General features: G+C 39.9%; 1 protein-coding gene across 1 annotated transcript in view; it reads right to left on the bottom strand.

Moving 5' to 3' along the window:
- rab2a (RAB2A, member RAS oncogene family) overlaps positions 1 to 10,814 on the bottom strand; it is a 29,680-nt gene extending 18,866 nt beyond the window's left edge. Inside the window, exons 1-2 of the mRNA XM_070973385.1 lie at positions 10,604 to 10,814; positions 965 to 1,036 (exon numbers count right to left, since the gene is read on the bottom strand). Of these exons, the coding sequence (XP_070829486.1) occupies positions 965 to 1,036; positions 10,604 to 10,649 (118 nt within the window). The 5' untranslated portion in view covers positions 10,650 to 10,814. The remainder of the gene's footprint in view (positions 1 to 964; positions 1,037 to 10,603) is intronic.
- Between the last annotated feature and the right edge of the window lie 3,920 nt (positions 10,815 to 14,734).

Genomic DNA, 14,734 nt, shown 5'->3' with positions numbered 1-14,734 from the left:
CTTCTGATATTTGTTAAAAGCTGAGCAGCTGTGTTTGGTACTAGCTGAAGGCGTGAGATATCTTTTTGGCTCAACCGTGAATACAACTAACTATAATTATCCAACTGAGCTTGACTGTGAGGTGTCGTATGTGAGCACTGGCCCAACATCTGTAGGAGCGTTAAAGGAAAATGAAACAGCTTTTGAAATAAGGCCAAGCTTTACAAAACTAGCTTTTTAATATCTCACAATAGTTGCTAATAACAATCTGATAAAAGAAGTGTGTTTAGAATTAGGAATCTGTTCAGTTTATAGTCTCTTTTTTTACAATGTTGGACAACGGGCAGGAAATGCAACTGATCAAAAGCAGAGACTTGCCGATGAAGGCTACAGGCTACTGATGGTAACATAAGTATCCATCAGCAGTGAGTAAGTAACAAGATGCTGGCCTGCCCTGTTTGGCATACCTCGTGCTTTGTCTAAAGTCAGAAAAATAAATGCATCTCTACAAATCTTACATACCGTGTCCTATGATTGGGAAGACAATCACTATTAATGAATGATTTACTGTAACTGAGGCAATTTTAAGATGAGACTGGTCTCTTCCTAAAAACAACAGATGTAGTTATTCTCCTGTTTTCCAGGAGCAGTGTGTGAGTTAAATGTGATTCAGTCTGTCTGAATGTGAGGACTATGGTGAGCTCTAATCTAATCAGAAACAACATTATCTTTTACTGTGGTAAAGGTTCATGATATGAGTAACTTAGCATGAACAACCCACCACAGCTAATTTCTTTTAATCAGATCCTTTTTAGCCTGTTAGCATCTGTTGTACTCATTTTGTACTGCTTTCTAATGAGAGGGGTGGGTGTGTGTGTGTGTGTGTGTGTATAATTAGTAAATGAGTAAATTATGATGATATTTTATGCATTTTAATGAATAATTTCCTCGTGATGGTGCTGAAGTAGAGGACAGGCGCTCTTACCAATGGTGAGGTCGTGAACTGGCTGAAATCTCTTGTCTGTGAACTGTAGTAATAGACATGACTTCCCCACACCTGAAAATGAAACACACACACAGTTAAAGAAAGTTTCACACAGCAAGACTGGAAGAGTGATTACAGAGTCATGAACAAACTCCAGGTGGATTTTCAATGGTGACACATGCTGAGAGTAAAATATCACACACACCAACATCATCACAAACTCCAGTACTTTTCTGAGCTCTGAACTCTGCTGCTGTTACAACTGTAATTATGTGATTAATATCTACTGCACATAATCGATCAAAATTCAGAGTCATCGTGCAGTTCAAACAAGTCCAGCAGGGAGCTTACACACTATTTTTCCAACCTATCTTCAGTCAGCTCAGTTAACCTAAGCCAGCTGTTAGCGAGCTATCTGACCAGCTGGCTTCTTTGTACGTGCGATGCCACTGTTGTTCTTTCTGGTGGGACAGGTGACTCTGCTCATTATCTACCTCTGACTTCAGTATGAAAGCTGCAGACTGCTACAAATCCACAAACAATCTGATGGACTAAGACTACAGTCAAGTCATGAGGTGTCGACATTCACGGATTCATTCATCCAACTTTCAACGATCTGCTTTTATTAGTTTTCGTATTTTGGACCAAAGCCTGCAAATACGATTATAAAATCTAAATATTTGTGTGGAAATTCATGTCAAGAGAGTCAACAGATTCTTGTAAGTCATTAGAAAAAAAAAACGAGCTGTTATTTCCTTGAAACATGCTTAAAAAACAAACACAGAAGCATCAGAAACACACAAAACAGGTTTAGGGCAGCAGCAGCTCCACTGCAACCTGTTTCAACCTCAGTGTTCATCCTTTAATCTGCACTGAACATCGCTAAAACATCTTCACTTTCCCTATGTGTAATGTGATGTCACAATACTTGTATCACATCAAATTAAGCTTTGAGTGATGAATTACATCTGTTACACATAAACACATTCTTTCCAGTCTATCTTAATATAATACTCAAACGCTCATGTTTAGACTGAAATTGAGTTTATTGGTTGGTGTGATTATTTTTCCTGTTTGTATTGGCCGTGAAAAGATGCCGTCCCACTGTACTGTAAATCCAGCATCAGATGGGGGAAATTATTGTCCTTGATCTGTCCAAAAATGAAGTTAGCTAGATCAAGTTGGTATCTTCCAAAGTCTTCTTCAAACAAAATCTGTGGGGGGTAGAGCTAAAACATTTATTTCCACCAACAGAAACAACTGGCAGCCACTCTGATTTCAGTCTTTTGTTAAGCAAAATCCAAACATTTTCTGGCATCAACTTCCTAAATGTGAGGATTTGCTGCTGTTCTGTTACTCTGTTCTAAGCTGAATGTCTTTGAGGTTTTCATACTTGGTAGGACAAAACAAGAGATTGAAAAATGTCACCTGCAGCTCTGGGAATGTGCATTTTTGGCCATTTTCTGACATTTTCTAGACGGATTAACTCATTCATTGAAATAAATTGAGGATTTCTTGCACCAATATGACTGTAAATTTTGAAAATGATCAATTGTTCTGGTGAAATCAGAGACCTGAAGCCTTATCGTAGCATTGTCTAGTCTTGTCTATGTGCTTATGAAACAATGCTGCCGCCCTTTTTTCAGCTCCATCAAGAATGACCTGGACTGCGGTCGCTTTAGAAATAATATTTCAACGTCTACTTGAGACAAGATGTTTTATTATTTGTAAAAAGTGAAATGAATAATCCTCCCCTCAAACAGTCAGCTTCTAAGAAAGGCCAAGTGTGACCAATAGATGCAAAAAGTGGTTATCTAATGCTTGTGGGGTGAGGAGACAAGTGAAGAGGAGAGAATGATGCTAATGAGAAGACCAGAAAGACAAACTGACAGATATTCAAGGAGGTGACAAAGAAGGACATGCTCTTCCACCTTCATGGTTTCCAAGGGTTACCATTGCCAGGCAGCGGCGTTGCTGGGCAGGGATCGTGTGATGATGATGATGATGATGATGATGATGATGATAAGAGATGGAGGAGAGGACAGAGCGATCAGAAGGAGGGCAGCGATAAAGTGGTGTGAGCGTCATGTCATAGTCACCTCCATCAGTCACAGTGTGTGCAGTCAACAGGCACCTGCTGACAGCACACACTCCTACAACCAAGGCTCAGTGGCTAACATGAGGAAGCATTAAGCAATTTAGCTTCCATTTGCTATATTTTTCCAATTAGCGAAAAGAGTCACAATACAATTAACTGATCATTCTAGCATAGCACAACATCCTATTTCTAGCCAAACATTAACAGCATGATGTCTGTCACACAGAGCGTGAGCAAACTGTCTACAGCAGCCCATAATCAAAACCTACTGTGCCTTCAAATGGTGAGAGTGGCTACAATCAGTCATAATTACTGCAGAACTAAGCAACATATTACAGTGCAAGGCCTTTCCTTCAGCTTCCAGTTGAGGTAATAATGCCTCACCACACCAGAAGCTCTTATCACGCAGAAGTAATTGAAAATGTGTAAAGACCTGCTGGGCTATCAGAAAGCTAAAAGCCAGCCAGGTGGCAAGCAGCTGTTAGACTGACTCTATGATTGACGGGTGGATTCATTTAGCTGCTCTGGCTAAGCAAACACCATTCAATAGATGTGAACTGATGATATAAGCATTGGCCAACCATCTGCAGGCTAACAATGAGAAACATTAGCCTTGAGCAGGTTTTCATAGAAGAATATGTAGACCGATGAAAAAATGAAAAGATCTTGTGTGTTTGAAAGATGGTTAAGTGAAATTATTATCACAATTTCATTTTTGCATTGAAGAGATAAGAAGCAATAGTTGTTTAAATAAGAAGGCTTTTCTACACAGGAGGTGCTTTCCAGTCTTTCATCTCACACATGTCTGACAAAGCGGATATGCAATACACATAACCATGAGTCATTCCTGTGATTGAGTGTTGGGATTTTAGTGCTTCTGAGATGCAGGAAACCTACACTCAATACTGTGCCTGAACACATGGAAGAACAATGGAGCTTTGAGTCAACTCTTATCATCAGCATACCACCAAAGACAATATCAAACTGCTGATGTTTAGCAGGTTTAGCAGTTCATCATCTTAGTTTAGTATGTTAGCATACTAACATTTGCTAAAAAGCACTAAACACACAGTACAGCTGAGGCTGATGCAAATGTCAGTAATTACATTTTGCCATGAACCAATGTATTGGACATATGGACTTATGAAAAGCTCTATAATAAGCAAAATTCTAAAGAGGTCGCTGTTAGGGAACAATTTTGTTATTGTTAGATTATTACCTAGAACATCTGTGCCAAATTTCATAGCAATCCATCCAACATTTTGCAAGACTGGACTGACCAATCGACTGACTGAAACTGCCATCCCTATAGCATGCAAGTGTGGCTAAAAATAAGTACAACAGTGAAATGAAAAGCAATATGATGATAATCAATACAATTAAGAGAAGAACCAATCCATATTTCCCTGGAGTGGGTATGTCTACTTGCCTTAAACACAGTGATGAATCCAGAGACAAAGTACTTGACTTCTCTGTATTTTTAGATGAGGCTTTCAGGCTTAAGAGTTGATGATAACAATCTAGCATTTCCTCATAAAAGACTGAGAAATCAATATCATTTTGGCAGGGAGTTACAGGTGGTTGCACTTCATTTCTATTCATCAACTTAAGGCTAGTTCTGCACATCCTGCAGTGTTCACAAGGCCAGTGAAATACTGCTCTGCTCACTTACAGCAGTAACATGAAGCTTAGCAGGGTCAGCAGATTGCACCGCAATCCCTGCTGAGGAATCTGACAAGAAGTCTGCCCAGATGAACTGTGCTCCTACAGGAACTGCTGCTGAGGTGCCTTCAAGCATGGCAACAGATCTCTAGCCACAATACTAGAGCGGCCAAATGACAGCAGTCCCTGTGGCCGACAGCAGGAGACTCAGGAACTTCCAATCTCAAAAACACATTAGTGTTAGTAGCTGTTCGTTATGTAATCCAGTGGAGAGCCTTTGTTGCATCCCTCCCACTCTGAAAGGATATACCACCTTGTCCATGAGGCAGTCAGCACAGTTGATCTGTGTAAGTCAGTTCATATGACAAGTACTGGGCCACACATACCACACTAAAGGCTCAGCTAAGATTCCTGTTGGGTATTACTCGCGTGGTACACTCAACATAGCTCAATGTAACATAGCTAGACAAACAGACACACTGCAAAGACCTACACACTGAAAGGGTGACTTGTTATCAACTATGAGCTGGAAATTGGACTTAACCTCATTTGTGAAGAAATGTTCCTAAAACAAAATAAGATTACAAAAAAAGTATGGGACACATGCCTTTGAGGATACTACTTTAAACAGTCCATTCAGAGTAGAACTGTCAAAGAAAAGTAGTTTTCTACAAAATTTCACCACACCACCGCTGGCTCCTGAGGGTTAAAACTTTAGTCATACATACACTGCACAACTGACCCCTGATCATCTTCATAAAGGCTGTTATGCACCTCAACAGTCAGACAAAGGGGTTGAACCTCTAAAAAATGGCATATTTGTGGACATTTGCAGACCTACAGGCAGTGTGTCCATAGAACAGAGTCTATTTTTGGAGGTTTAAACATGAACGGACTATAATTTTCTTCCAGAGTCGGTCTGTCCTTCAGCAAACCAGATTTGTGGACAGGCTGGCAGGAGGCCACTGGCAAAAGAGAAAATCCGACCAGATTTCACATCTTTAGTCCGACTGACCAGGGCAGATGAATCAATAAACTCCCAGATACTGTGTCCTTTCATCACAGAGCAGGGGTGGGGAACCTCTGGCCTCTGGACCATATATGGCTCAAAAGATCATTTGATTTAGCCCATGAGGAAATTCATAAATCTCAAGCAATTACTTTTTTCCAGCGCTCAAGAAAACAACATAAAACAGTAGACTAACACATTCTTCGAGTGGTCCTTGAACGCTACACACACACACACACACACACACACACACACACACACACACACACACACACACACACACACACACACACACACACACACACACACACACACAGGGATCGATGGTATCACGTCAATGCATCATGCATCTTGTCAAGAAAACAATACAGAGTGTGCGCTTTCCAAGAAAAAAGGACATAATGGAATAATTGATGGAGATGAAGGAAAACCTGCAGTGGAAACTCAGTGATAGGAAGTGTCTGTGTGATTTGGCCTTCATGGTGGACATAAAGAAGAACCTCTCAGAGCTGAACCTCCAGCTCCAGCCAGCTTCTCAGCTCCCTGCTTTCAAATGTGGTTTGAGAGGTTTCAGGACATGAAAAGTAAACACAAGGAACTAAACGTATATTTAATGCGGAACCAGTTGATGTGCCTGACAACCTTCTACCTGAAATCATTGAGATGCAAAACAATTACCTACTACTCTGAGCAGCTTTTTCAACACTGTCTCTCACAAAGACTTGATTTCATTCAAGGCTGTCTGATCCAACCCATGAAAACCAGCTGGAAGTCTCATCATCATCATCATCATCATCATCATCTGACATCAGACACTTCACCAAAGAGATGCAGTTCCAGCCATCGCAGAGGTTAGTGTGATATATGTGATCAATAATTTAACATGGGTGTGACCTGGAGGGCAACAGGGGAAACACCAAGGCCTTTAAAAGCAGAAATATGAAAACTGTTTTTTTTTGTAATTAATCTGTTCCCAGACAGTTGGACCAGCATGGAGACCTGAGGTCCTTCTGAACTACTCTAAAGCTGCTGGCCTTGTAAACAGGAATTGTAAATACAGTTATTTGTTTTTGGTGTATCAGAACTCAACATGACAGTTAGCTGGGTACAAAGAGACACGCCCAACTGAAACGAGTCAAACTACTGTAAGCGATGAGTAGCCTCTGATAATGGCAGGCAGGTAACACCTGGCTGTACAAATTAACAAACCGTGAATCCCCACTGGTCTGCAGGATGTCCAGAGAAGGACCTGACAGGTTATATTATAATGCAGGGGCAACATGGCAACATACAAACAGATACAAAATAAAACTCATTAATAATACATGTAATCCTTACTACACTTCTGCAGTTGGACCTCTAAAACAAGATGTGTTTTGGTGAACAAGTGTGACCAAGTCTTCTTATTTTACCTTTAGTTTTTCCTCATAAAAGCACCTTTCAATACAAAAATGTGTTTATCAATGATAACATGCAATTCTTATTAAACTAGAAGCACATTAGCATTGGTTAAAAAAAAAAAAAAAAAATCAAAATGATGCATTCTCATTTTTCTATTTTCCTTAATATTTTAGTCAACTATTTAGTAAAATATCAGAAATCTGTTGGTTTCAGCTTCAGTAATTTCTTTTTATTTTGTAACATTTTATAGACTAAAAAAATCTAATGAATTCTCCTCCTCTATCTATCTCACTGTCTAAAATATGAATGTTGTGTGTTTGGAATAACCAACTCTCTTAACTCTCATCAAATTAAAGAATTTGTCCATTGTTTAACAGAACCTTAAATTCTCATCAGCAAACATTAGACAGACAATATCCTTCAACACAATTCATCATCAAAGGCAGCTTACATCATGAACAATCATCAAAACACAGAATAATACACATTGATACTCTATTTGCTAGTTTCCTGCTATAATATGATCAGTGTTTTTATATTTTAGACATGTCAACAACCATCTTCACTGCTGATCAGAAATCATGATGCAGTATTAGCAAAACTGAGTGTAGCATCAGATCTCTGCAGGCCTGCAGCTTTGGGTGCATCATTTCCATAGCCTGAGCATTTGCCACCTGTGTTTGTGGTTAGTCGTAGAGTTATCACACTGTGACAGTACAAATCAACTCAACTGTGACTTCATCCTTTTCTCATTAAATGACAAAATCACTGTCACCTGTACCGTTCTACAACTGTTTTCTGTTAAATGTGTTTGTGAAAGCCAACAGCTGTATATCCATGACAAGCTTCTGTCTCTCCTTCCTTCTGTTCTCCATCCAACCGATGATGTCAAAGCTAAACACGCTGTGAACTGCAGACTGTCTACTGTCTGCAGACTTAAGTTTTGCTGTTGCTTGTGGAAAGTACAAGAGAGAAAGATCTGCCTTGCTAAATGTTTTACTACTTTTGGTCCTAAATAACACAAGTCCTTCAACTAGCAAGCGCTTTAACAAATATATGGGTCTCATGTTTGTGTTTTAAATAAGACATGCACTCACACACACACACACACACACACACACACACACACACACACACACACACACACACACACACACACACACACACACACACACACACACACACACATTCAATTCAGTCAGCCTGTATGAGTAACCATAGCAACAGGGATGCAGTCAAAGCCTCCACGTTAACAAGCTAACATCTAATTAGAACAATGAGTAGCTTCAACATTTCCTTTAGCTTATTTGGAGAATATGATGACTTTGAGGCCTGGGACACAGCTGAAGAAAGGGGGATATAACACAAGAGTGAACGCCATGAAAATGAAATCAATTTCAAGATGATGATCATTTGTTCATGAAAATCTTCATGTTGACTGGGGAACAATGGATGGATGGATAGCTCACTGGTCTTGTTGTAAAATGTAACGTCAAATCATAGTTACTGTTTGTCAGCTCTATGCAATGTTACTGACTGTGAATCTTGGTAGCATAATATTAGCTTTGTGGCTTATAGCTGAGCCACAGGGTTCTATGAGCTGAGCGGACTAGAAACCCATCACATCGTAAGCCGTATCTAAGGTTCACCTTATTTACTGGAGTAGAGAACGCTTCCATTGCATATGAACCTTGTGGAATGGCAATGGTCGTTTCAGTCAAACCCGTAGGTGTTACCAGAATAACTGAGTTATGGCTTCAGGAAAACTTTCAATTTTCATTGCAAAATGCAGGAAAATACAAATTAAGGATCATTTTTTACTTGTCTTTGGCAAGTGACCATGGTAGTGAGTGAGATAATACCCAGTGGAGGCAACCAATTGTGGTTGTGGTATTAATATACCCGGTGGAGACCATTAATTGATTATAAGCATCTGGTCTGGCATTAAAATACTTACACGTGTATGAATGTATGCATGTACAATAGTCTCTACTCAATTCTATATATATGTAAATAGTCAAAAGATGTATGTTTAGGGGTAGCTGCAGAGGATTCCTTGAACCTCGCTCACCACCCCTCCAAAAGTCCTGACCCCACATGACCAAATTAGAAAAATAAAGTCTGCTTTAGATGTGTGCACTGCACAGTGGACTGTACAGAGTATTTCTGGTGTAGGCATGCATGTAATCAAGCTGGGAACTTGGCTGCAGCTCTCTTCATCACTCACTCCTAGAGATAGACAACAGCAGCAGGCAAAACATGAACCTATTTCGCAATAACGGCGTAGTAAACATGCAGCCCACCAAAATGATCATCAAAATAAATTAACACATATGCACATCATGAATCTTTTCCCAATATGTTTGAGTCACTTCCACTATAAGAGCTTCTTATTGGTTTGGACTTTAATACCAGCAAACAAATGCATGAGAAGAAGATGTGTCACACTAATTTAATTGTTGCTTTCTATTCTGGAAACACCTTTTTGGGTCATGGGCTGTGTATTTGGCCCAAATCTTTGGTTTGGTTTCAATATTCCTTTATTAGTCCCACGAGGGGAAATTCCAATAGTTAGTAGATAGTCCAATAGAAATTCCTGTACTATACGATCCTAAGACATTTTTCAGTCTGCTTTAGATGACTGCTGTTGACCCTGTCTCTTTTTCTAACACTGGCGCTACATCATTACAATATCGCAGTATTGCAAAGGCACCTGCTGCCACACTGCAAGCTAAATGAGCAGGCCCCTCATCAGGACAGCCAGCTAACAGTAAACAGATGACACTGGTTTTCCACACAGGGGCTAGATTATAGAAAAACCAACAATCTTGTTTTGAAAAAACATAACAGGAAAGCCAACGAGTCCAATTCGTGCCACAGATATTTGGTCGGAAATAGAAAGTGCTCTACGCCATTTTAGGGAATATTAGAGGCTGTAGCTTGACGTCCTGGCCTTCTGTGAAAAGAGGCTAAGTTAACGTAAACTGTGTAGTTTGATGTCGCATTCACAAGAAAAATAAATTGATAATATGATTATCTGTTTAATATAACAGGATCTAACGAACCGCTGATTTTCTGCCGAGCGGCTGCTTGCTAATGTTTAGTGGAGCACCTAATGCCAGCTAGGCAGTTAGCCTGGCTAGCAAGCTGTAGCTAACACCCCCACCCTCGACGCAAACGACAAAAGGCCCTACATCTATCTCCCAGTGTCAACAGCGGCTCCGCCGAAGTAGTATAAGAGACGCTTGTATTGGGGTGCCTGTGTACACATTTCTGGCACTGTCAGGGTGTTTGTTATGTTATCCGTGTATATTAACAGTGTAGAATTGGAGCTGTCATCCCACCCCTTGCGTCTCTTCTTTTACCACGTCATTGGACTATCCAACACTGCGGAAATACAGCGCTAGCTAACCGCTAAGAGCTAGCTGAATGCTAACTGGCAGTCTAGCTGGCACTTGCTGCGGCTTACCCGTGTCTCCGATGATGATGTATTTGAAGAGGTACGCGTAAGCCATGGCCCCTGGTTTGTGCAGTCAGCTGTCTCGACCGTTACACCTTCGTTAAACCAACCGTGAACCGTGTGAAAAAGGTAGCTGACAGATTGTTAGCCTGTTTTTGTCAGTCGCTGCTGGGGAAGGAACAATAAACAGCCTGAGCCTCAACTCTACGTCACACGGTCCGCCCTCGCCACGCTACAGTATGATGTCTTCAGGGTCTCCTCGGAAACTTTACGACGGCTTTCATCACTCTGCTCTTCATTGACATCAAAAAATATTAGTCATTTTGGGGTGTCACTTTTCATGCGTAAGGAAAGCAACTAAGACCAGATTTGATGACAACATTCTTATTATTGTAAAAGGGAGAAAACATCAAAGAAATATTTTCGCAATATTACATGGAAACCGTCACGAGTACAGAATTACTCTGGCGGCTCCTAGTGGATGCATTGGTCATTGCAGCCCGCAAGTAAGAGGGAAAGCAGTTCAAGGCAGACCCTGTTACGCTTTCCCATTACTCATGCATTAAAATATCAATAGAAACCCTGAGCAGAGCAGTTTCAGTACAGCACTATGCTTCCAATGTAAAAAAACAGACTGGATTTTATGAAAGATTTTATTGCCGCAGTCTAAACTGTTTACATTCTACTTTTTCCGAGACCTTGGAAATGTTTGGATATTGGTCTACACTTACTGGGAAGAGGGGATCAAACTTTGACTGTTAAGAGTGGCTGAATAATCACAAGTTTAAAATAATCTGGCACACATGCAGAGCCTAGAGAGCTACTAAACAATGGAGAGTATGTATAGTCCCAAGGAACGAAAGCATCTTTAAAAAGAGGAGGGGTGCATTTTAGTGACAGTGGCTGTGAGTTCCTCCAGTGACACAAGGCTAAACTGGTTTAACAGGTAAACACCGGTCAGACAGATAACCCCCGGGGTACATGAAGGCATTGTTTACGATCTTATGCAAGTGACCTTAGGCACAAAGAATGATAAAGACATTTCATAGTCAGCGTTAGAAACGACTGGTATAGGGGGAGGGACAGGGTTCACCAATCTACTGATCTTTCTTATTGCAATCAATTAGATTGGAAAAATAAGCATTTCTCAGCTCTTTACACACAGTCTTACCTCAAGCATGGACTCCACTTGAGGAAGCTGTGCTTCATGGAGATATTTTTAAAAAAATCTTTTGAGAAAGTAAACAAAATCACAATTTTCTCTAATAGGTTGCAGGACTGTGTGTGAGGTGAACATGTGTGGGCACCTGATAGAAAGCGCACTTACTGGTACTGTTCTGAAGGGTTAAGCCTGCAGCGAGGTTATAGAGAGAGTTTTAAAGATGACCTGGTCCTTCAGCTTTAAAAAGAGCATTGAATTTTTAGCACCGTGAAGTGTGACTCAGCCGCTGCACAGAGGAGCTGTAGCTCTGAGGACGTCTTCAGAAGTCATTCACAGCTTCAAATATCATCAAATATATCTGGCTTCTTTAATTCTCCCTTCACTGCTAAATGAGGCATTTGTTTGTTTGTTTGTTTTTCCTGTATCTTTCAGTCTAAAGCTGACATCTCTTCTTTTACATTATGGTGGTGTTTTTTTACTTCATAAAACCCCACCCTGTCCTTCTCTGAGGAGGAGCTTTAGTTGTAGTTTACAGGATGAAGCTGTCATTACTGCACCATAACTTTTTTTTTCATTATTACCAGCAATTCCCATGAGGACATCAAAACAATGAATTGATCCTGTCTCTGTTCCACCAGAGGTAGAACACTGGCCTGCAGCATGTTATTGAAAGCAGGACAGCTTTCCACTGCTGATATTTCCCTGGAGGACCTTCATTCTCTGTGGCTGGCTGTCATGCTTACATCAGTGGACAAACTGGGCACATTCCAGCCATTTCACTTATCCTGTAGCCAAACTGCTTCACGAATGAAGGCAACACTTCTATGTATGACATACAACTACAACTATGTCTCTGAACCAACTATTGACTATTAACTATTGACGCCCTCTTTGGTATGGAGCAAAAATATGGCATTAGTGTTTGTTTGTTTCAAAGTAAGACATTAGCATCCTCTTTCTTGCTCATGTCTGATGCCCTGGGCCCACAGTGAATACAGGACACATTCAAATAACATACCACTGCTGAACACGTGCAAATACAGTGGTAGTATTCAATCAAGTCAAGTCAATTTTATTCATATATCTCAATATCACTATCACAAATTTGCCTGAAGGGTCTTTACAATCTGTACAGCATACAACATCCTGTATCCTTAGACTGTCCAATCAAATGAGGAAAAAGCCCCCCGAAAATGGAAGAAACCTCAGGAGGAGCAGGAGACGGGGCTCCCTCTCCCAGGTCTGACAGATGTGCAATCGAAGAAGAATTCAGATCCTTCACCTAAGTACAAGTTCTGATAGCACCACTACTACTACTCCACTATGTGCAAGTCATGCATTGAAAATGTTACTTAAGTAAAAACATGCAAGTATAATCAGGAAAAAGTACGTGAAGTATTACACATCATAGTACTCCATGCAAAAAAAACAACCCCTGTTATTGTTACACTATTGTATATAATACAGATATATATAATACAGAAATGAACCTTCAAAATCATTAAAAAATAGAGTCAGTTCAATTAAAAATCATTAAAATGAAAAGCATAACATAACAAAAGCAAAACATTTCATATGTTTTGCATATTTGATCAAAAAAAGTACTTGATTGTCAAAACTGTTGTCAGTAATTTTTTCTGCATGACTAATTGACAAATCGCTTCAGATGTTGGTTTTGCACTTTAATTTATAACAAACAATCAGATTTTTAAAGCTCTTCATATGCATTTGATTAAAAAAAATCATAACTTTAAAGTAACTTTTTACGACAGCTGTCAGATGAATGTAGTGAAGTAGAAGTACAAAGTTGCATTAAAGGAAAATATTAATGCAAAAAAAAAAATAAATAAATAAATAAAAAAATAAATAAATAAATAAAATATATATATATATATATTTAAAGTACTTTAAATTTGGGCACAAGTGCAGTACTTTAGTAAATGTATTTACTGTACTGTCTCTTCAGACCTCACAGTGCTAATGTTACTTGCTCTATCGTAGTTAGTGATGAGACTAAAACAATAACTGACAACATACCCTTTTAATGTGTGAAAAATAAAACAACAACAACAACAACAACAACAATAATAAAAGAATCATATCAGCTGCAAATAACTGCAAGTTACTGACGGTAAAACCGGAATCATCTGTTGACTGTTTCCATCTCACCGAGGTGAAACAGTGGCAGCACATGTACAGCAGTAAGTTATTACAGCATATGCAGTGAAGTAAAAAACACTACAAACATTAACTGTGTAACCTCATCAAAAGCAGTCGTTTACTGTAAATGAACAGCTGAACAGCTATAAAAAGCAGCAACAGTTCAGCTCCTTCTGCAGCTGAGCTGTAATGACTCATCTTTTCCTGCAGAGAGAAGCATAGTGCCATATTTTGGAGGTGATTTTTTTCATCTGCGTATACGCTTCCATGCAGGAAACCCTTATACAGGAATGTTAGTGTACTAATTAAAACATGCAACACAAGCGCACATAACACAAGGCAATGAAACAGTATATACAGAGTGAAATATTAATGTTAATGCTAAATAAGCACTAACTAAAAACAGTACAAAGACATACTGTAGTGTGTGTGTGTGTGTGTGTGTGCGTGTGTGTACGTGTGTGTGTGTGTGTGTGTGTGTGTGTGTGTGTGTGTGTGTGTGTGTGTGTGTGTGTACGTGTGTGTGTGTGTGTGTGTGTGTGTGTGTGTGTGTGTGTGTATGTGTGTGTGTGTGTGCATGTGTGTGTTGTCTGCCATTTCACATAGTGAGTTAATGACAGGGATGATTTAAGGAATATGACCCACCCATTCACACCATGACTCACCCATAAACACTCACTGACAGCAAGAATCACGCAACCCTAATGACTTCCATGATGTCTGGGTGGGTCAACAACTCACACGTGACCTCGACTCCCATCAATCTCTCAACAGGACAAATGCCAGGGGCTCCCCACCAGTCAGGTAGAACTGAAGAA

The sequence above is a fragment of the Chaetodon trifascialis genome, chromosome 11, assembly GCF_039877785.1.
Source record: "Chaetodon trifascialis isolate fChaTrf1 chromosome 11, fChaTrf1.hap1, whole genome shotgun sequence".
In the NCBI taxonomy this organism is placed as follows: Eukaryota; Metazoa; Chordata; class Actinopteri; order Chaetodontiformes; family Chaetodontidae; genus Chaetodon; species Chaetodon trifascialis.
The sequence above is the reverse complement of the archived record's forward strand: the minus strand, read 5'-3'. Positions and strand labels throughout refer to the sequence as shown.